General features: G+C 39.1%; 1 protein-coding gene across 1 annotated transcript in view; it reads left to right on the top strand.

Moving 5' to 3' along the window:
* kcnh4a (potassium voltage-gated channel, subfamily H (eag-related), member 4a) overlaps positions 1-21,912 on the top strand; it is a 60,052-nt gene extending 38,140 nt beyond the window's left edge. The window contains exons 6-16 of the mRNA XM_036590350.1: positions 1,686-1,843; positions 5,205-5,412; positions 6,418-6,612; positions 7,725-7,924; positions 12,266-12,515; positions 12,963-13,162; positions 13,264-13,302; positions 16,246-16,577; positions 18,164-18,249; positions 18,442-18,518; positions 20,634-21,912. Coding sequence (XP_036446243.1) covers positions 1,686-1,843; positions 5,205-5,412; positions 6,418-6,612; positions 7,725-7,924; positions 12,266-12,515; positions 12,963-13,162; positions 13,264-13,302; positions 16,246-16,577; positions 18,164-18,249; positions 18,442-18,518; positions 20,634-21,551 — 2,663 coding nt within the window. The 3' untranslated portion in view covers positions 21,552-21,912. The remainder of the gene's footprint in view (positions 1-1,685; positions 1,844-5,204; positions 5,413-6,417; positions 6,613-7,724; positions 7,925-12,265; positions 12,516-12,962; positions 13,163-13,263; positions 13,303-16,245; positions 16,578-18,163; positions 18,250-18,441; positions 18,519-20,633) is intronic.
* The last annotated feature ends 334 nt before the right edge of the window (positions 21,913-22,246 follow it).

Below are 22,246 nucleotides of genomic sequence, written 5' to 3'. Positions count from 1 at the left end.
GGCACATCTATTGTGCATAAGCATGCATTTAACATTCAGAATATGCAAACATCAAGAGTGCTGAATATTCATAAAGCACTGTGTGTTGTCTACATGGTGTTTTCACCACCATTAGCATATTTCTTTACATATTCATTAATGCGTTTGTGCATTACAAACAGCCATTTCTCAGATTTTAACAAACAGAACAAAGTGCATCTGGAATTAAAAACATTATGAAACCCATGAAATATGTTCAATAGATGCTTAATAGACCTGTAATAACTGTACTATCGTGTTTGTGTAATAACTGTACTATCATGTTTGTCCACATTATGGAACTTATATGTAATGCTGCATCATGGAATATGTTTAATAGATGCTTAATAGACATGTCATAACTGTCTATCATTGTGTGCATATTTAATGAATAGAACAAAGTGCAGTTGTAATGAGCAATATTACGACATTTAGATTCAGTGCTGTTTCATGAAACATTGTTAATAGATGCTTAATAGATGGGTAGTAACTGTATTATTGTGTTTGTGCATTTCAAACAGCCATTTCTCAGTTTTACATTCAATGAATAGAACAAAGTGCAGTTGTAATGAATAACATTATGACATACATAATCAGCGTTGTATCATGAAAGATTTTTAATAGATGTTTTATATATATGTAATAACTGCTTTATTGTGTTTGTGCATTTCAAACAGCCACAAGTTTTGCGTTCAATGAATAGAATAAAGTGCAGTTGAAATTAACAACACCATGAAATATATAGTCAGTGCTGTATCATGAAAGATTTTAATAGAGGCTTAAAAGACGTAATAACTGTATTGTATTTGTGCATTTCAAATAGTAATTTCTCAGTTTTATAAATTGAACAAAGTGCAGCAGGCGTGAATCATATTATGGAACTTATACATGATGCTGCATCATGAAAGATGTTTAATAGATGCTTAATAGACATGTAATAACTGTGTATCGCTATATGCATTTCAAAAAGTCCTTTCTCAGTTTTACGGTCAAAGAATAGAATAAAGTGCAGTTGTAATGAACAAAATTGTAAAATACATATTCAGGGCTGTATCATGAAATATTGTTAATAGATGCTTAATAGACGTGTAATAACTGTATTATTGCATTTGTGCATTTCAAACAGCCATTTCTCAGTTTTATGAATAGAACAAAGTGCAGCAGGAGTGAACCACAGTATGGAACTTAAATTTGATGCTGCATCATGAAAGATGTTTAATAGATGCTTAAAAGACATGTAATAACTGTGTATCCCTGTGTGCATTTCAAACAGCCTTTTCTCAGTTTTACAGTCAATGAATAGAATAAAGTGCAGTTGTAATGAACAACATTATGAAATACATATTTAGCACTGTATCATGAAAGATGTTTAATAGATGCTTAATAGACATGTAATAGCTGTGTTTCATTGTGTGCATTTCTAACAGCCATTTCTCAACGTTACCTTCAACAAATTGCAGCTGGAATCAACAGCATTATGAAGCATATTTTCAGCACTGCATCAAAAAAGATGTTCAATAGATGCTTAATAGACATGTAATAACTGTATAATGTGGTGTTGTGCGTTTCAAACAGCCGTTTTTCACAAAGTGCAGTCAGAATGAACAAATGCTTTATAGATGCTTTTTAGCTTTATGTAATCATTTTTTATATACCACCTGCTGCAGATATCATCTTGAATTTCCGCACCACCTACGTGGGGCCAGCGGGTCAGGTGGTGTATGACTCTCGGTCTATCTGCCTGCACTACTCAGCCACATGGTTCGTCCTGGACCTCATCGCTGCCCTGCCCTTTGACCTCCTCTATGCATTCAACGTCTCAGTGGTGAGTTGATGTGTGGGTGAGTGTAGTTTCATTGCCTTAGTGATGACTCATCTATCTGTGGACCTTATGATGGCATTCATGCTTTTTCCACAAATACATTCGCCTGTCATGTGTTTGTCAGTGATTAAAGGTATGATCTTGTAATAGGGAAATAGGGAGATGCAATGTACTCATTTAGTTGTTTTAATGTTTTAGTTGTATTATCCAACATAAAGAACTCTGCTAAGTGCTATGACAGTCCACCTATACTGTCATATATATTACACAAATTCATCAAAATGACACATGGTAAGAGCATAAGAGCTTATGAGATGCTCAACTCAGGCAAATCAGGCACCATTTAAGGTGGAACGGGAAATCTGAACAAGAAGCTAGTGAATGAGAAGCTGACTTCAGCCTCGTAAAACGTCAAATGTTGAGAGGCATTTTACAAGAAACTGTTCTACTTTTAAGGAAAGGTTTCCTGCCAGAGATGTGAGAAACGCAGCTATAGCTGAGCTAAAGCTTAAAGCAGAGCAATGTAAGTTTTGGATCATTGTCCTGCTGGGAGATCCAACTATGATCCAGTTCTAGCTTTCTGGCAGACACAGACAGATTTTCATTAAAATCTCCTGATACTTCATTGACTTCTCAATGCCATGTATCACAACAAGGTTTCCAGGATCTTTGGAGGTAAATCAGCCCCAAAACATCACAGATCCTCCACCATACATAACAGTGGGGATGAGGTTCTTTTCTCCATAGTGATCAATCTGCTACAAAAAAGCAAAACTATCTTTTCTGTAGCAAAACTATGTTTTTTTCTAGAAAGCTCTATTTTGGTCTCATCTGACCACAAAATCCAGTTCCACTGTTGTCTATCAGACTCCAGATACTGACATTCTTGATTAGATGGATTTCTTCTGCCCACTTTCTGAACACTCAGGTGGATTGTATTTTCTTAGACTAAATTTGCTTCAGTTAAAGATCTGATGTCTCTCATGTTTTCCATTTATTTTGTTAAAGAATATCTCACCCTGTTGGCTTTGTGGGTTTCCTTAGATAAAACTGAATAATATATTACAACAAAAGGTTGCACAAGGTTTATTTTCTTAAGTCTACCTTTCCTACTTTGAAAATCATTTCATGTTCATGGAATCTTTTGAAAACAACATATGTCTACTATTGTAAGAAAATGCTACATGACAGAAAAAATGAGCCATCATCTGAATCTTTCAGCATGACTGAATTATTACAGAACACACTTGAGTTTAAGATTGGAGGCTCTTGTGTCATCTAATATGCTTTATGACGTATATAGACACACTGACATTTGGTGAGGAAGGTTCACAGTGTCCTAATACTTTGCTGTGGCCCTAGTGAAGACCTTACTCAATGTTCGATGATAACACCACCAGTGTTCTGTACTCTATTCCACCATATTTGTACAGAATACAGTTCTCAGATTCACTTCAATGAAGTTGTAATGTGCGACCAGTAAGCAGACGCTCGTGGATGTAAAACAGTGAAAAAGCTTTACTTGGGGATTCAAACAGAGATATCATCATCAATACACAGGCATGAGTCAGTTCCAGCGTAAGCAACAAAACACAGAAGGCGATCATAACAAAGTGGGGTAAGGCAGATCAGAGTCCAAAACACAGGCGAAAGTCAAAAACCGAATATCCAACAAACCAGACGACAGTACCAAAAGGGCAAATCCGAAAAGCAGAGAAAAACGAGAAATAGAGTCAAAACACAAGATCAAAACCAGAAAGAACGCTCAGTAGTTTCACTAGGAAAGCAATACCTCGCACTGAACCTGACTATAGCCCGGGCTAATACAGGTCCTGTGAGATAACATACAGGTGAAACTGATCAATATTCAGGAGAACTAGAGCGGTGATAGGCTGCTGATGATCTTTCCGGAGTCAGGTGATGAGGCGGAGGATTCTGGGAATCGTAGTTCTGAGGCTAGCTGGCCGAATACGTGACAGAAGTTGAGTTCAGTCAAATTTCATTTCTATATTGTTGCTGTCAGAACAAAACCAAGTGTCCAAAAGGGTCACTCCAGGAGAAGCAAAAAAAAAAAAAACCCTCTTAATTTTCAGTGGAAGGTACAGTAAGAATTGTTTCAAGTATTTTTGGAGCATTTCTATTTGTCTAGAATTCATTATGGAATTTTCACACACTGTAAAGACCAGCTGGTGTTTACCAGTGATGTAAAAAAAAAAAAACGGGAGAAATAGAGATACAAAGTTTTGTCCTGATGATATGCCAGTGCGTTTTACATTAGACACTGTCCTATAGCAGCTTTCCAGACATGTGGGTGCAGACCCCTAATAAGCACCACCCAGGGAGATGGTGGCAGAGACACTGAGAGGAACTATGAGCCTGTTTACACCTTGCATTAACATGTGTTTTGTGTCCAGATGGTATCTGGATAAACTTTAGCACTTTTCACTAAAATGCATCCCCAGTTTGACCAGATGAGATGCAACTGTACTATACAAGAAAATGACACAAATCAGCTTAAAAAGATTAATACCACACAACGTAGAGTTTTAATTAAACGCTAAGTTAAAGAGATTCCATTTTCAAAAGTTTCTTAAAAGTGAGCTCTGAGCTTGACTGTCTAATAACAGGCTAAATTGAGTTCCACAGTTTAGAAGCAGAATAACTAAAAGAGTCTCTCCATGTTTTCTGTAGTTTATGGAAGGTGTTTGCAGAAGGTCAGTATCTGCAGATCTAAGATCACATGTTGGAACATAAACAGACAGACAATCTGTGATGTAAGCGGTGCTATAAGATCATTTAGAGCCTTAAAAACTATTAGCAGAACTTTAAAATCTGTCCTGAAAGATACAGATATCCAGTGTAGTTCTTTCAAAAATGGGAGGCTTCATCAAGGCAGTTTTAAAAGAGCCCCTGGAAAAGCACCCGTTGACAGAGAGCAATTTACAATAGTTAAACATCATTTTAAACATAATCAAAAACTGGGAAAAAAATTACATAAACACACCTGTCATTTCTGTTTTACTTTCCTTTATCCTTTATATGATTACTATATAAGTCGACATGCTTTGCTCAGACAGATTCATCAGAATGGAGTGCATGAAGGCTTTTAGCATGGGGAGAACTTTAGCCTCACATAGCCTTTATCTGTTGGGAGATCATAAGTTTTATCTTTGGTGATGCCAGAGCCATCTGTGGCTGGGAGTCCAAGAGACTTTAACTGGCCTTGTTCTCTCTGAGTGGGTAAAACATTCCTCTATCTCCCCCCATCACTCAGTGCGATGCTGGCCAATGTGAGAATCTGTTAGCTGGTGTAACAGAACTAGCAATTAGCAGTTTAATCTGATCAGCGCTGTGTGTCTTGCAGACGTCGTTGGTACACCTGTTGAAGACAGTGCGATTGCTACGGTTGCTACGTTTGTTGCAGAAGCTGGACCGCTACTCACAGTACAGCGCAGTGGTCCTCACTCTTCTAATGTCTGTCTTCGCCCTGCTTGCCCACTGGCTTGCCTGTGTCTGGTACGTCATTGGCCGCAAAGAACTGGCCAGCAACGACCCGCTCACCTGGGACATCGGTAAGCTTACATGTGTATATCATCACTGTCCAAAGAAACGAGTATCTTCAAAATGGTGAGTTTGAAGAAGACAGCATAGATTTTATTCCATGCAATTTTGGAGCATTTCTATTGGTCCATTCATCATGAATTTTTTGTCAGAATGTAAGGGGCAGCTGTTGAGCTCAAATGATGTAGAAAAGTAAAAACTGACAACAATGGAGATACATGTTTTTCTTTGGACAGTGATGATATGTTGTGTATGTGAGTTATGTCTTGTGCATATAGTTACCACTTAATAATGTAGTAAGTACATAAGTAATAAGCAGTGAATGTTATTGGCTTGATACATTAGTTACCAGCTTTTGGCTTAGAAACCATTATTTATTCACTTTTGTTATTGTTTGATAATGTAATCTTGAGCAGCCTGCTAATAACCAACTAATGGTTTGTTAAGGCCAAATAAAAATGCATAATTCACTCTTGTTACTCCTTAATAATGTAGTAATAAGCAGCTTAAATAGATTAATAAACAACTACTGGGTTGTTAAGGCTTAATACGCATGTTACAGAGGGCATCATATGTTTCCAAGAGTTATCAATAAATGAAAATTGCTACTATAAATGAAATTATTTGTTGAACATTGATATATTTTATCCTGTTGTATTATGTTATTTTGCATCAGAACTAACAACACCTACTAACAGTGGTAACATCACTGTAACACTTAGCCTCTTATGCCTTATTGCTTTAAGAGTTTGCATTTTTAAATATGGGAAATCAATTCTAAAATTCTTAAGATTGTCATCTATATTACAGATTTCCTATCTTTATTTTTTTGGAATTTTACTTTGAAGTTGAGACTCTAGTAGTGACTACTTTTTTGCTTTTGTAAGGCAGCACATGGTCTTGCATTAGATTAGATCTGTTTTTGCAAAGTTAGTATTGCTTCCAGTCTTTTGGCCTGTAGTTATATGAACGGCAGCTTAGCTCTTTTCCTAGACCTTCCCTTTGCTCTCTCTCAGGCTGGCTGCAGGAGTTGGGGAAGCGTTTGGAGACCCCCTACACCAACGGCACAGTCGGTGGCCCTTCTATGCGCAGTGCTTACATCGCCTCGCTCTACTTCACTCTAAGCAGTCTGACTAGCGTGGGCTTCGGCAATGTCTGCGCTAACACCGACGCGGAGAAGATCTTCTCCATCTGCACCATGCTCATCGGAGGTGAGTATTTACTGAAATAACTGAAATAAATCTCCGTAACAACTAATTAGTGGTGAACATCTGTTGCAGGAAGCAGATAATCAATTTAATATGTTACTTGTTAATGCATAAACTTCAGCACCATCTGTCTGGTTCCCAGTTCTGGTCAGGGGTCCTCCTGCACTGTATATGGTGTTTCTTCTACCACATCTGATTTAACCCATTTTAATCATAAGTCTAGTCTGCGGCTGATGCTTTGCTATACTGTCGTCTGCTGCTGTCTGGAAAAAATGACATTGCCTTCCTCTCTTAATACATCTATGATGGGAAGAAATGACAATAAAGCTGACTTTGACTTTTCACTTAAAAAAGTGGTGCAAATTTATACTAGTCAAATGTGTGCATCATACGGAGGTAGGCGAATGTAGGACCATGGCATGCTTGCCCGAGCAGGGAATCAAACCCCAGCTTTTTCAAACTTTTTTGCATTTGTTTCAATGGTAAAAAACATCTTAAAACAAGACTGTATGCACAACAGTAACTTTAAATCAAATTAAAATCACTAAAAATCTACATTTTTACTTACTACACAAATGGTTTTGATTAGAAGTTTAGAATTTGCACTTTCCACAGACTTTCTCTGCTTAAATAAACTTCATGTCCAAGAGATTGTAGACAACTGCTCATCCAGCTTTTCTTCTAAAATCAAGGGTATGTAATAGGGAGTCAATAGGGAAGGATTTACACTAGAGAATGTGATTGCATTCAGCCACAAGAGCATTTGTTAGGTTGGGTACTGAAGTTGGATGACTAGTTCTGGATCCAACTCATCCCAGAAGTATTGAATGGCGCTCCATCACTCCAGAGGACAATGCTTGGGCATGGTGACTCATGCTAGGCTAATGTGTGGCTGTTCCAAAGCATCCCATTCTATCGGCAATGCTTTTACTTGGAGATCATACAAGCTATGTCTGGATACTTTGGGACACACACACACAAACACACACACACACACACATAAACACACATATATATACGGACAGTAATAAATGCAATATAAATGCAATTAAGATTAACCTTATAAGGTCTAAGCAGCTATATGTTCTATAAGCTCTCTTATGTTCCTCTTGCAGCCCTGATGCACGCGGTGGTGTTTGGCAACGTGACAGCCATCATCCAGCGCATGTACTCACGCCGTTCTCTCTACCACACACGCATGAAGGACCTGAAGGACTTCATCCGCGTGCACCGTCTGCCTCGGCAGCTGAAGCAGCGCATGCTGGAGTACTTCCAGACCACTTGGTCCGTCAACAACGGCATCAACGCCAACGAGGTGAGAGACGCTCCGCGGGCGGCTTTATTAATGTTTAAGTCCAAAGTTTTTCAGTCAGGTTCTCAAGGAGCTACACAGTTTTGTTCTAGTCCAATTTCCAACACCCATGAGTCACATAATGGAGTGATGCCTATAAGGCGTTTGTCCTCCTTTGTGACTTGAAGGTTGTGGTAGTCACTGTTTGACCCCGTTTGGAAACTTCAAATAATGTACAAATCAGCTTATAACACAATAACCCATTTCCTGTGGTGAATATGAGTTCAATAAATCAAGTAAACCTTAATATGGTTATGTTTTACTAATTAAAGTAGAAAAATAACAAAGTTAACAGGTTTAAGTTAGATTACATCAAGGTAATATCGAGCTGTTATAGAGTTACACTCAGCAGTAGGTTACAGAGTAGCTTGCATTTACAGCCAACAGTAAGTGTCTAGGCCATTAACCATGATGTATAAGAAAGATGCATCCAGAGTGGAAGGTAGGCCATGGGGAAGGACAAAGCAGGTGAGTAAAACAAGAAAAACAATATGCAAATAATTGATATCAGGAGCCAATGGGAAAGATGTTGACTTGCATTGACCAGACAAACACTTATGAAGTAAATCTGACAACTAACTTAATTTCATTGAAATAACACAACTAACTCAGTTTCCCTGACCCCAACGGAAACTCATTAAGCTACACTAATAAGGGCAAGACTCCTAAAAATTGTAAGTCACTCTGGATAACAGCATCTGCCAAATGTGTGAATGTAAATGTAGTCTTATTAATGCTGTCTTATGAATGCTGTCCTTAAGTAAAGTGATGCCAATACTTTCCACCAATATCATGAGTGACACAAAAACATTTACCAATGACTACATACGTGTGGGGTCCTTTGTGGCTCAGGGTCCCTAAGCAAATGATTATACCATGCGAGACACAGCCCTGTGCACAAGGAAAGGAAAGGTCAAACTTTGATCTTATGTCTGTCTAAACTCTGCACAAGTTGGTTTGTAGTTCATACCTAAAGTAGGTGTCTGAGTATTAAAGCTTTCATGTAGCAGCAGTGCAACTAGGGATGAAACTGATCAAAACATTATGTTGCATTCCGATTATAATTAATTGGATAAAACAGGGCTATGCAAACTTTTTCTTTGCTACTATGTGAAGTGCTTCTTGAGACAAATATGAGAATGTGTCAGCCGAATGTCCGTTAAGTGCTGGGAGCATATAGGCTACTAATTACAATGACTAAGCTAAATGATACAATTAAAGATTTTTCAAAGCAAGGCCAGGATTATAATTGATTTTATTTAAAGCAGCACTCAGAGGGATTTGAAAATAGAGAGCGAGCGAGCTCATTCAAGAAAGATTAGATTTAGTACAACAAAGCTTCCGTGCTGCATTTCACACAGGGAGTTGTATTAACCCCTCAGATGGCCAGGGCCCACCTGGTAGGCCCAAAGTTTTATTACACACATATATGATCTAAACACAGCTCAATCCGTTTGCATTGGAGTTTTTGTAGTTGCTAAATAATATGCCTTAGTATGTAATAAGACTGGGATTTTAAGGGGTTAAAGTTCAGCTTATTGCCAGCACAAAGCCACACACTCCTTCATTTCCACCTAGTTATACACTCAGCTTTGCTGTTTCAAGCAATGCTAGGCTCACTAGAGGACTTCCTGTGGGTCTTTACCCCTTTAAACGGCAGGCTTATTGAGCAGTTATTGATGTTAAGATTTCTCTATAACTCAGCAACTTAGTAACTAATTTATTCAGTAATAACTATGAAATATTCAGTAACTACTAAGAATTATTCATGCAACCACAACAAATTGTTCAGTAACTACTATGAAAGATTGTGTAACCACTATGAATTATTCAGAAATTAACATGAATTATTCAGTAACTACTATGACTTATTTATGTAACTACTACAAATCATTCATTAACTACTATTAATGATCGAGTAACTATTATAAATTATTCTAGTAACCACTATGAATTATTCATTAACTACTGCAAATTATTCATTAATCACAAAGAATTATTTTTATAACCACTATGAATTATTCAGTGACTACTAGGAATTATTCATTAATCACTTAGAATTATTTCTATAACCACTATGATTTTTTTATACTAACTATGAATTATTCTTTAATCTCTAAGAATTATTTTTATAACCACTATGAATTATTCATTCATTCATTCATTCAATTATGAATTGTTCAGTAACTAATATAAATTACTCAGTACTTAATATGAATAATTTAGAATGTACTACTATATATTACTCAGTAACTACTATGAATTATTCAGTAAATATCATAATTATTCAGATCTTAATATGAATTACTCAGTATCTGTTATGAATTATTTCTGTAACCACTGTAAATATTTAGTAAATAATATGAAATATTTCTGTAATGACTATGAATTAACTACTATGAAGCTAATATGTGTGTTCTGTAGTTGAGTGAGTGAAGAGCTGAATTGAGGAACATCAAAAAGTACCTTTAGCTTACCTCTGATTGCATGTTAGCAGCCTCACACTCACAGAGTAGGTATCTTGTTGGCACATTCAGTATCACACAAAATCTGGGTCACATCTACTTTCACTGAGCTAATTTACCACTCAACGTGTCCTCGCTGAATAGAGCCTTTGTTAGGCTGTATCAGTGGTTAGCCCACACTGGAAAGCAGGCACGGCCAATTAGCTAGCACAGAAGAGTAGAGGTTTCGAGGGAGGGGAAAAAAACAGATGAGTGGTGACTAGCTCATTTGCACTTTGTCTGCGTACTAATTTATTCAGTGATTAGAAAAAAACAGAAAAAAACACTTCACACAGTTCACAGGAACTCTGTGCCTCTTAACAACTGTTGCTAGCATGTCGCCTCGCTGCTGTTAGCATGCTTGGAGATCATATTTAGCCTAAAGTGTAACTGCACTCTCCACTTTCAGACTCTGCTGTGTGCCCATTTTAGAAGATTGCTCAAAGAAGCAGAAAACTGTGCCATGCATTGTTTTATTCCCTATTTTTAAGCTGAATGTTTGATGTCAGTGATAAAAATTCCCATGAAGTTTTGGTGCAATCTAGCTCCAGTGTTTTAGTTCTGTTTTCCGCTGGTTTAGTGTTTTCCTGCACTAACTTATTAAATCAAGCTGAAAAAGGGCTTGAGCAGTATTTAATGAGGTGTGTGAGAGTAGTGCGTCCAGGACCGGGCAGGGAAACACTGGTCTAAAATGTGTCAGGATGTCACTTTTAGACCAAATGCAGAATACACTGCACTGTTCAAAGCACAAACATTATACTTCATTTGTATTCGTCATTTTTGCATGTGTTTCATTCCTGTGTTTTCAAGTTTTATGCATGTGTTAATCTCACACAGATGTACATGGAGCAGTCGCTAAGATGGCCACAATTTTTAGGATTTATATATATATATATATATATATATATATATATATATGAATACATAATGAGAACACTTATATGCACACACACATTATCTATGCCATTTATCCTTCTGGGTCACGGGGGGTGGTGCTGGAGCCTATCCCAGCAGTCACCCTGAACAGGTTGCCATATTAACCATGACTCTTACCTTCTGGCTGAAATAAGTGAGAGGAGATTTTTCCGTGGCTCAATCTGCACAAACTGCGAAATCCAAGACTCTCTGCAACCGAGTAGAGGTGCAAATAGAAGCTATGAACATCCCTGTGGAGTTATTTGTTTAGCCCATTCAGAATCGGCACTTGATGGCTGAATCCCACCATGACTTGCATTTTCTTCTTGCTCTGGTAACAGAAACATTTGGCCAATGTCTTCATAAATGAGATATGGTCACAAAACAGGAGATAACTCGTTATTGTGAGGATAACTTCACTTTGTCATGCTCAAGTTTGCTCTCTCAGCTTGGCTAATCAACCATCCAAGGTAGACAAAGCTCAAGTGTGCTTCTTATTCGCCAGCCATTCACCTTACTCAAATTATCCTCAGACACCAGAGTGTAACTACTGTACTATTTAAGCTGGACTGGAAAATTCTAAACAGTAGCTGGCGAATAAGAAGCTAACTTCAGGTTCATCCAAGGTAGGCTAACCAAACCATTTTTTTCCAGTTCTGAGCGCAGCAGTGCAGTGTTTTATGTTGTTGGTTGTTACTTTTAGGAATACCATGCATTTTATAGTATGAAATAAACCTGTAGTCAATTCACAGCGTGTATCATCTCACAACCCCCATATCAAAAAAACTGAGAACATTGGTGCTTAGCATGTCACGCTTTCTTTATTATGTAATTTTGTGAGTCTTAGCCTCAGATATTCAACCAGTGTGTCTCTTGTCTCTTTTAGCTCCTGCACGACTTCCCTGATGAGTTGCGGGCAGATATCGCCATGCACCTGAACAAGGACATCCTGCAGCTGCCACTCTTTTCCTCTGCCAGTAGGGGGTGCCTGCGCTCCCTCTCTCTGCACATCAAGACTTCTTTCTGTGCCCCGGGCGAGTACCTCATCCGGCATGGAGATGCCCTGCACGCCCACCACTTTGTCTGCTCCGGATCCCTAGAAGTGCTGAAGGACGGCATGGTGCTTGCCATACTGGGTATGTCACATCTAGCAATTAAGTCATATTATTTTTTAATGCAAATTCTCAAAATACCATGTTGTACATTAACACATGCACTATTTATGATATGGAAGTTCACCATTGGATTACTTTGTACCTGTGCACAAATACACACTGAGTTTAATAGGTACACCAATCTTGTGCCTGCTCTCACTGGCCATTTTATTAGAAACACCTACCATACAGGTGCACTTTGTAGGTTTACAGTTATAGACTGTATCCCATCTGTTATCAGTTTATCAGCCTCCCTGCAGAAAAGTTTGCTGTAGGAAATCAACAAAATGTTGACCAAGGGTGCTCAAACATCCACATACAACGATATATGGGAGGTGTTTCAGATAAAATGGCCAAAGAAAGTACCTCATAAATTGGCAGCCCAGTGTTTGTAGGACTCTAAGGAATGTGAGTGGATGTCGTGTTCAGGTAAGGGGGATCTGATCGGAGCAGACCTGCCGGGCCGGGACCAGGTGATCAAGGCTAATGCAGATGTGAAGGCTCTGACCTACTGTGACCTGCAGTACATCAGCATCAGAGCCCTGCGTGAGGTGCTGGATTTGTATCCTGAATACGGCAGCCGCTTCACCGAGGACATTCATCACAACCTCACCTACAACCTCCGAGAGGTGTGACCTGTGTTTCTACTCAGTGTTACATTTATTTACACAGCAGCTGTTTGACTGTGTGGTGCTATTATCTTTACTCTGTCTCTGTATTCTTTCTTCAGGGCCAGACTCGATTTCCTCGCTCACCAAAAATCTCACAGGTAACATGTTTGTACAAACACACACATGCAAAAGTTTAATGGTGAAAAAAAAAAAGTTACACATCCTCTCCAGAACACATTTCTATACACTGTAATGCACAATTACAGTTTTTTTGCTGAATTTAACGTATGAAAAAAATAAAAATAAAACATGGCCCGTGCAAAAGTGTGACGATGCAACAGGATTCAGACGCTTGCGGATTAAAAGCGTACACCAAGCTTTATTCGAGGGCGACAAAGAAGAGGTCAAAAAACATGCGTGGGTCGTAACCAGAAAGCAGTACAAGATCACCGAAGTGATCATAACCAAAACAAACAAATCCAAGGGAGTGATCCGATATCGTAGTCAAAAAACCAGGCCAAACAATCAAAACACGTATCCAAAAACCATCAGCAAAAGTACAAGAAGGGACAGGCAAAAATCAAGGTCAGAGAGACAATACGTAGGTCATAACAGGTCGTAGCAAACAGAATAATAGAAACGCTCAGCAAGTTCTAGCAGAAACAATACCTCGCAATGACTAAGACTAAAGCCCGGGCTTATAAGCTATACTACGTGGGTCATATGACAATAAACACAGGTGAATGTGTTTAGTATTCCGGTGAATGTGAGCGCTGATAGGTGCGTGCACAACCATCCAAAGTCATATGATCTCCCGAGGGGTTGTGGGCAATGTAGTCTGAGTCCTCCTGAGGCGTGACAAAAAGTTGTGGTATGTTTTATGTTTTATTTTTTTTCCAATATGAGGAACAGAATAAATAAATAGAAATTGAATACCGAGTAACTTTAATATTCTAACTTTTTAAATCATTTTTTGCTGTTGAAACAGAACTTCTCATGTCCAAAAATCATAACTTTACAGTAGAAAGACAAAACGTTCTTAACTTATAATAGAAGTTAATGTAACACAATTTTTTAACCCCTTCCATGGTCATGGGCCCGCCAGCAGGGTCAAACTTTATTACACACTTCTATAACCTAAGAATAGCTCAACCCATTTGCTTTTTAGTCCCTGTAGTTACTGATCAGTAAGCCTTACTATGTAATAAGCCTGAGATTTTAAGGGGTTAAAGTAATTTTGGACCATTTGCATTGGTCCTTTCATTATTTTCCATTTTAATACAAGGAAAAGGATAACTGGACTCTTGCACAGGCCAAATTTCTTGTTTTAACTTTTTCCCAATAAGATAAAATTTGTAAATAAACGGTAATTTTGTGTTTAAATATGCAGAATTGTGGTTTTGGTGGAGGATATGTACTGTTTTTACTTAGCAAATCAACAAAACAGGGGTTCCAAACATTTTGAATGCAATATATACATTGTTGCTATGGAAACAAAACCTTGTATCTCCATTTTTGCTGGGTTTTTTTTTTACATGAACTGATAATGCTAGCTTCCCTCAGCTTTACTCTACCCTCCTCTCCACACACACGTATGTGCGTGCGTGTGTGTGTGTGTGTGTGTGTGTGTGTGTGTGTGTGTGTGTGTGTGTGTGTGTGTGTGTGTGTGTGACACACAGAGCGAGATTAAAAGACCAACAGCTATTGATTTGGAAGTAAATTAGGATGTGAAGTATCAGCTTTCTGCTTCAGCTGAATTTGTATGCACACTCTGCTTCCACATTATTACTGAACATGCATGCGCACAGAGTGTCCCAGGGTTTAATTCATTCCTGATTGGTCCATGGCTCAACCCACACATTGTCACTTGCATACATATACGTTGTTGTATCGTAACAAAACCTTGTATCTTTGAAAGGATAACTTTACAGGTGAGGGAAAAGAGATTCCTAACTTTCAAAGTACATTAATGTGATTTTATTCCCAGCAATTTTGGACCATTTCTATTGGTCCATTCATCATTAAGTGTTGACACAGTGTACAGGGCAGCTGTCACTTACAAATGATTTTTAAAAAGTGAGTAAGGATATGCCTGCGTTAACGAACATGGATGTACCTCTGTTAACAAGTATGGATATGAGGAGATGACTGTGTTTGTTGAGTATGGATGAGTAAGGCTATGGCTGTGTTTACAAGTATGGATATAGGTAAGGATATGACTGTGTTATAGAGTATGGATATGAGTAAGAAATTGACTGTGTTTACGAATATGAATATGATTGTGTTACCGAGTAAGGATGAGTAAGGATATTAATAATGTAGATATGTGTAAAAATATAACTATGTTAATGAGTATAGTTATGAGTAATAATCAAATGTATGGATTTGATTATTAATATTCCTCTTATATAATAAGTTATATAATAAGTATGTATGTCTATATGAGTGAGGATAAGTCTAATTTAACCCTGCCTGTGTCTTGAGCACTGCTACCTGTGATAATGCTGAATCTTGGATTAGCCCAAATAACAATACTCTGCGCATGTAGTACCACCTATTAGCCCTTCACTCACTCTCACACACACACACACACACACACACAGAAAATTCATTTGTACCAACATTTCTGTGAAGCAGTTGGTCACACAAGGTCAGGATAATTGGACATCAACTGAAAAGAGGCATGCCGAAAACATTGCTGACCTGTGGCTGGGGGGGTCCTCCTATAATTCATTGTCTCCTCTATATGTGTACCGTAATGTGCTTTATTGGGTATGTGGAAGGCAGACCACCATTGTCGGTTGTTCTAGGAAATGTCACCTTGCCTCAAGGTCTCACACGGCGTACTGTGAAAAGATGAGCTCTGAAAGAAGAAATAGTAATTCCAAATGACTTGGACAAACAGTTTTCCATTACTTTACTCTCTCTTTTCTATCTCGTAGTTCATTAGTGATTTCATGATAATTTGCCTATTATGACTGCCTCAAGGTTGAGTCATGATAAAATGGCCCTTTTTCTATGTGTTATAATGTTCTTACACTCAAAAGATTCTTTTTCTTTGCCTCTCTTTCCTGTTCTCGTTTCCTCTGTCATCTTTTCAGGATCTTCATACAAAGCTGCCCTTCATCGTGGAAGCGGATGAAGAGGATGATGCTGGACAGGAAGTGGGCAGGCAGCCTTTGCTCTCCAGCATGGGCAGCTCCTCATCCCAGTCCACTCTGAGCGCCATGCTGGGGGAGGAGCTGCGACATTTTAATATGCTCCGCCTCTGCCGCTCTCCAACGCAAGGTTACCGGGGACAGAGCCCCGCCCCGCCAGTGCCAGCCAGTGAAGAGCTGTGTGCGCCTGTGGTCGACACAGGCCCCACCCACCGGCCGGCCAAGCTACTCATCCCATCCCTCAACTGCGTCAGCCCGCTGGACCTGAGCCCCAGGTAACAACATCCACAGCATTAACTATGAATTAATTATAGGGATAGCTCAGACATGCTAATGTGGTTTCTGGCTCTGTATGACATACTGTTATCTATAAAAATGGATCAAAAGTATAGAAATATTTCAGGCTTCCAGGCTTGTAAGAAACCACATAAGAAAGTCTTTTGTAAGATGACTTAAGAACGCAGTTTTGAGGCAAGTGTGTGTTAATTTAAGCACACAGACTGCACAGTGATAACTGGTGTACTATCATTATTAGCTACATTAGCCTCGTAGCTCTAGTGTGATACTAAAGAACGAAACTTTTGGTAACACTTTACTGTAGGGCAGTGTTCATAAGGCTACAAGACACCTACATAAGCCCTTGATGGCAGCTGATATAGACCTACATAAGCATCTATAAACACTCCAAGAACCACCATTTGCTGTAAAGGGTGCATTTGTCAACTGTGATATTAAATTGACATACCATCTATGTCAGCTGACATTATTTTTTCTGTCATTAGGTTGTGTCATGACACTTTCTTAGGTGAAATGACATAGGCTTTGTTGCTCTGTCTATTTCACAGTGACATAATGCTATTAATATGACATAGCTTGACATTTTAAGAGGTTTGAACCAAAGTGAGCATTTTTGCGGCCCTTGGGTACAGTGAGGAGGCTTCTGGGTACTAAAAAGTACGTCTGCCATTATTAGTTCGTTTTTATTTACTACAATCATGCTTGCATTTAAACTCTGCAAGTACAACAGCACTGCTTATGTGAACTACTGTTAGCTAAGTGCTAACAAGCTATAGAAATTCCATAGAGATGCTAGCAGAACTTAGCATTATCATAGAGGTGGGTATTTTTCTCATGTTTTGAGATTTATGGCCCAAATTGAAGGCCTAGCTCTAATAGTGACAGTTCTCCACTGCATTTTACCATCTTTTTACACTAAGCTACAAAGTTAACAGTTATAATGTGAAAAAAGTGTTTTGACACAACCCATTCTCAGAAAGAATCGATGTAACCTGACATAGGGTATGTCAACTTGACATCAAAGTTGACAAAAGCAGCCTTTATGACAGATGATGCCTATTGGAATAATCCTTTATTAATGTTTATGTAGGTTTAAGTCAACTGTCATGATGAGTTTATGTAGGTGTTATGTATTCTTATAAATACTGCCCTACAGATGATGCCTATTGCAATAAGCCTTTATTAATGTTTATGTAGGTTTAAGTCAGTTGTCAAAATGAGTTTATGTAGGTGTTATGTATTCTTATAAATACTGCCCTACAGTAAATTGCCACCAGATGTTCTTTACAAAATCTGTAAATCTGTTTTTGCTATTCCTTTAAAGGCACTGCTCTAAGGAAATGGTCACATAGACATATGATATGTTCAAATTAAAAGGGCTCTTCAAACCTGAAAATGGCATTTGCTGAAGTGGCCGTGTGAATTTATGACTGTGGACCATAAACTAAGCTGTAAACTTTTGGTTAGACTGGACAGCTTGGTCTGTAGGTCTCAGGGTAAAGAAGAGAAATATAGTTGGTTATCAGGAAAAGAGATGATCTGAGAGTTTGCTGATGTCCTGCAGGGTTGTTGATGGTATTGAGGATAACGAACCAGCTTTTCACTTCAATGTGGAGCCCAGTGAGGTCAACCCTAACACACAGGTCAAAGGTGAGGACAACATTAACTGACTGGCCAACTTTTCATGTCCATGCTATGTTTTAGAAATTGTGAGCAGAATTTAGAGAGGATGGCAATAATGATGTTCTTAGAAACGCCCTTGTTATTTGTCATTCGTATGAGACTTAATTCACAGTTACGGCAGATGCCAACTCACTTTTAAATGTGTGCTTGTGCCTTCAGACCCCTTTCAGGTGAACGCAAACCTTCTGCTTGAGACTGAAGAAGTCAGACAAAGCATCTGTCAGCTCAACACAGAGGTATTCAATTAAAACACTAGGGCTGTCAGGAAAGACACAAGACTGCTTGAAAAGTCAACAATTACAATACACTTTCTTACAGAACCACCATTTATTATTTGGGTGTTTTCATGATTATAATGCATGTTTAAATTTTTACACACTTAAAAAAGATGGTTCTTCAAGGGTTCTTTATAAAAAACGGTTCTATGTAGATCCATGAACACTCAAAGAAGGCTTTGCATGATTAAGGGGTTCTTTGCATCATGAAAGCGTTCTTCAGATAATTGGAGAATGTGTTATATGTGTTTCTATTTAGAACCATTTTTGAAAAGGGTTCTATGTAGCACCAAAAAGCGTTGTTCAGTTGTTACAGGTTTGACATCATAACAATAGAAGAACCCTTTTGGTGCTATATAGAACCCTTTTTAAAAACTTTCTATATAGGACCATTGACATATATCAATCTGAAGAACCATTTAACAACACAAAGAACCCTTTAATCATGGAATGTGTTCTTTGAGTGTTTGTGGTTCTATATAGAACCATTGTCTTTACTAAAGAACTCTTGAAGAACCATCATTTTTAAGGGTGTATAGTAAGAAACAGAGTCTTACTGACAAACTCATTTAGACACATTTTTTTCCACACAGTGTTTTATATTTTTAAAAATGTTTAAAGTGTTTTTAAAGGTTTTCTCGTTTATCTGTTTCCATAGTACACTACATGGTCAAAAGTAATGTGGACACTCCTAGTTGTTGAATTCAGGTGTTTCAGCCTCACCCATTACTAACAGGTGTACAAAATCAAGCATACAGCCATGCAATTTCCATAGATAAACACTGGCAGAGGAATGAGTCCCAGGGAAGAGCTCAGTGACTTTAAATGTGTCACATAGGATGCCACCTTTGCCACAAGTCAGTTTGTGAAATATCTGCCCTGCTAGATCTGCGCCTGTCAACTATAAGTGCTATTACAGTGAAATGGAAGCATCTAGTAACAAGATTAGTTCTGCTACAAAGCAATAGACCACGCAAACTCACAGAGCAGGGGTGCCGAGTGAGGAAGCGTGAAGAGCACACAAATCTTATGTTGCAGCACACACTACAGATCCAAACTGCCTCTGGAAGCAGCACAAGAACTGTGTGTCAGGAGCTTCATGAAATGGGTTTTCACAGCCAAGCAGCTGCACACAAGCCTAAGATCACTATGTGCAATATCAAGTGTTGGCTGGAGTGGTGTAAAGCGCGCCGCCACTGGATTCTGGAGTAGTGGAAACCTATACTCTGGAGTGATGAAACAAGCTTTACTATCTGGCAGTCTGATAGATGAAACGTGAGAATGTTACCTATCAGAATGCATAGGGCCAACAGTAAAGTTTGGTGGAGGAGAAATAATGCTCTGGGTCTGTTTTTCAGGGTTTGGGGTTGGACCCAGTTCCAGTGAAGAGTAATTTTAATGCTACAGCAGACAAAGACATTTTAGACAATTATATGTTTTCAACTTTGTCTCAACAGTTTGGGGAAGCCTCTTTTCTGTTCAAGTGTGACTGTGCCCCTGTGCACAAAGCAAGGTCCATAAAGACATGGCTTGATGAGTTTAGTGTGGAGGAACTCCAGTGACCTGCAAATAGCCCTGACCTGAACCTCAGTGAACACCTTTGGGATGAAATGGAACATGGATTGTGAGCTAGACCTTCTTGTCCAAAGTCAGTGTCTGACCTCACAAATGCTCTTTTGACTCAATGGGCACACTCCAAAATCTTGTGGAAAGTCTACCTAGAAGAGAGGAGGTTGTTATAGCCGCAACTCCATATTAATACCCATACTTTTGGAATGGGGTGTCCAAATCGCATATAGGTGTGATGGCCAGGTGTCCACATACTTTTGCCATATAGAATATTTTGGAAACTTTGAAACGCTGTGAATGGTTTATTATTTTCAGTCTATTTTTATTGTTTGTCTTTTTTAAAAAATCATCATTAGATTACTTGATTACCAATATAATCAACAGAACACACAAACATGCATGCATGTGCTTTTATATTACCCAGATAAAGTAAAATCTAATAGTATGACAGCAATATGAATGTAATTCTTCCTTGAGTAATTATCTCTTCATCAACCCATGTTCCAGATGAACCGCTTGAACCAAGAAGTGTCCAATCTGGCCAAAGAGCTGCAAGAGATGATGCATTTCCTTCATACTCACATGACCCTGCCCCACTTCTCCTCCACCCTCCCACCGTACTCATCCTTCAGCCTCCACGCGCAGCCCAGCAGCACCAGCCTGTCCCCTTCACCTTCGGACTGGCCCACACGGCTACCCTTCAGCATGGCCACCCCAGCTCCCTGTAGACAAACAGAACAATCCACCAGGGACACTTTAGGGCTACGGGCCAGCTGTGGATGCAGTGGGGGACCAGCCCATGGTAGAGGGTCCGTGGTGGGTCAAGAAGGGGAGCATGTCCATCGACCCGCCAGTCCCCACAGCACCTGCCCGCACTCTTTGTGTTGTGCTGATCAGGAACGAGTGGCTGCCCTGGGTCTGGAGAGCCAGACAAACCCCTTTCAGACTTCCAGGACCACCCCCAACTCACCTTACCTGAGGCATCAAGCCCCTCGGCCAGTCCCCTCACTCATTAGCTTGGCCCCAAACTTCTCCTCTATCTCCGGTCCCACCAGAATGGCCCCTCAGTTGGGGATTGGGGCCTCTGTAACACAGAACAAAGCCCATCCTCTGTGTTCCCATGGCAACCTCAGCCAGTCTCACCCCTCTCTGAACCTGCAGACAACCCCTGACCTCACATGTCAACAATCTACAGCAGCCACGCCCATCCACATCTCTCTCACGCCCACTGGCCACCCTCAGCCCCTCACCGCTGTCAGTCCGCTGCTGCATTCTGGGATTTGTAGTTCCAGCACATCACACTTCCCCACAGGGCCCAGACAGAATGACCCAGTGGGGTCAAGTCCCATTCACATGCATGACCATGTCCAAACTGCCGCAGGGGAAATGACAAACACTGGAGATTTGGGACAAGCTGGGAACTAACATTGTCCAAATGTGACAACATATCACGAGGAAACATATCATGAAGAAATGCGGTGCATACCAGCTCCACTTCAGTTTTAACCCCTTAAACAGCAAGGACCCTTATGTGTCATACCATTAGCTTCATAGTAATTACCAAGGGTGGGCAATGTAATGATATCATTGCTGTGATTGCATTTCAGGACTCTTTTCTGAGTATATCCTGGGTATTATCAGTACTTCTAGAATTCTGGACAAATGCATTCATCATAAAGATTGATTTAGATGAATTTCAGGGACCACTCTATAGTAATTACATAACCTACACAGAAACAAGTAGCTGATGAGTAGCAGACCATTATCCATAATCTTTGGTTCTCTTATTTCCTTTTTTTTATTTTTATTCATACTTTATTTTTGCATTAACTTGAAAAATAATTTTTTTATTGCCATTTTTAAATGTTTGGTCTGTTCTGTTCACATATCTGAAACTAAATATCGTGAAACATATCATGTACTGTGGAAATGTCCTCAGGTATGTAATATATGATGTAATATATGTACCAAAACACCCATTCTTAGTAGTTAAGGTATTATTTATATTAGTTACTGAATAAAATTCTTTAAGATGAATATCTGATTAATAAACCTGCAGTTTAAGGGGTTAGTTTATTAAAAATGAGGTGGTTTCCTGATTTTGGGTTGCTTAGTCTCAG

Source organism: Colossoma macropomum, unplaced genomic scaffold, assembly GCF_904425465.1.
Source record: "Colossoma macropomum unplaced genomic scaffold, Colossoma_macropomum, whole genome shotgun sequence".
In the NCBI taxonomy this organism is placed as follows: Eukaryota; Metazoa; Chordata; class Actinopteri; order Characiformes; family Serrasalmidae; genus Colossoma; species Colossoma macropomum.
The sequence above is the reverse complement of the archived record's forward strand: the minus strand, read 5'-3'. Positions and strand labels throughout refer to the sequence as shown.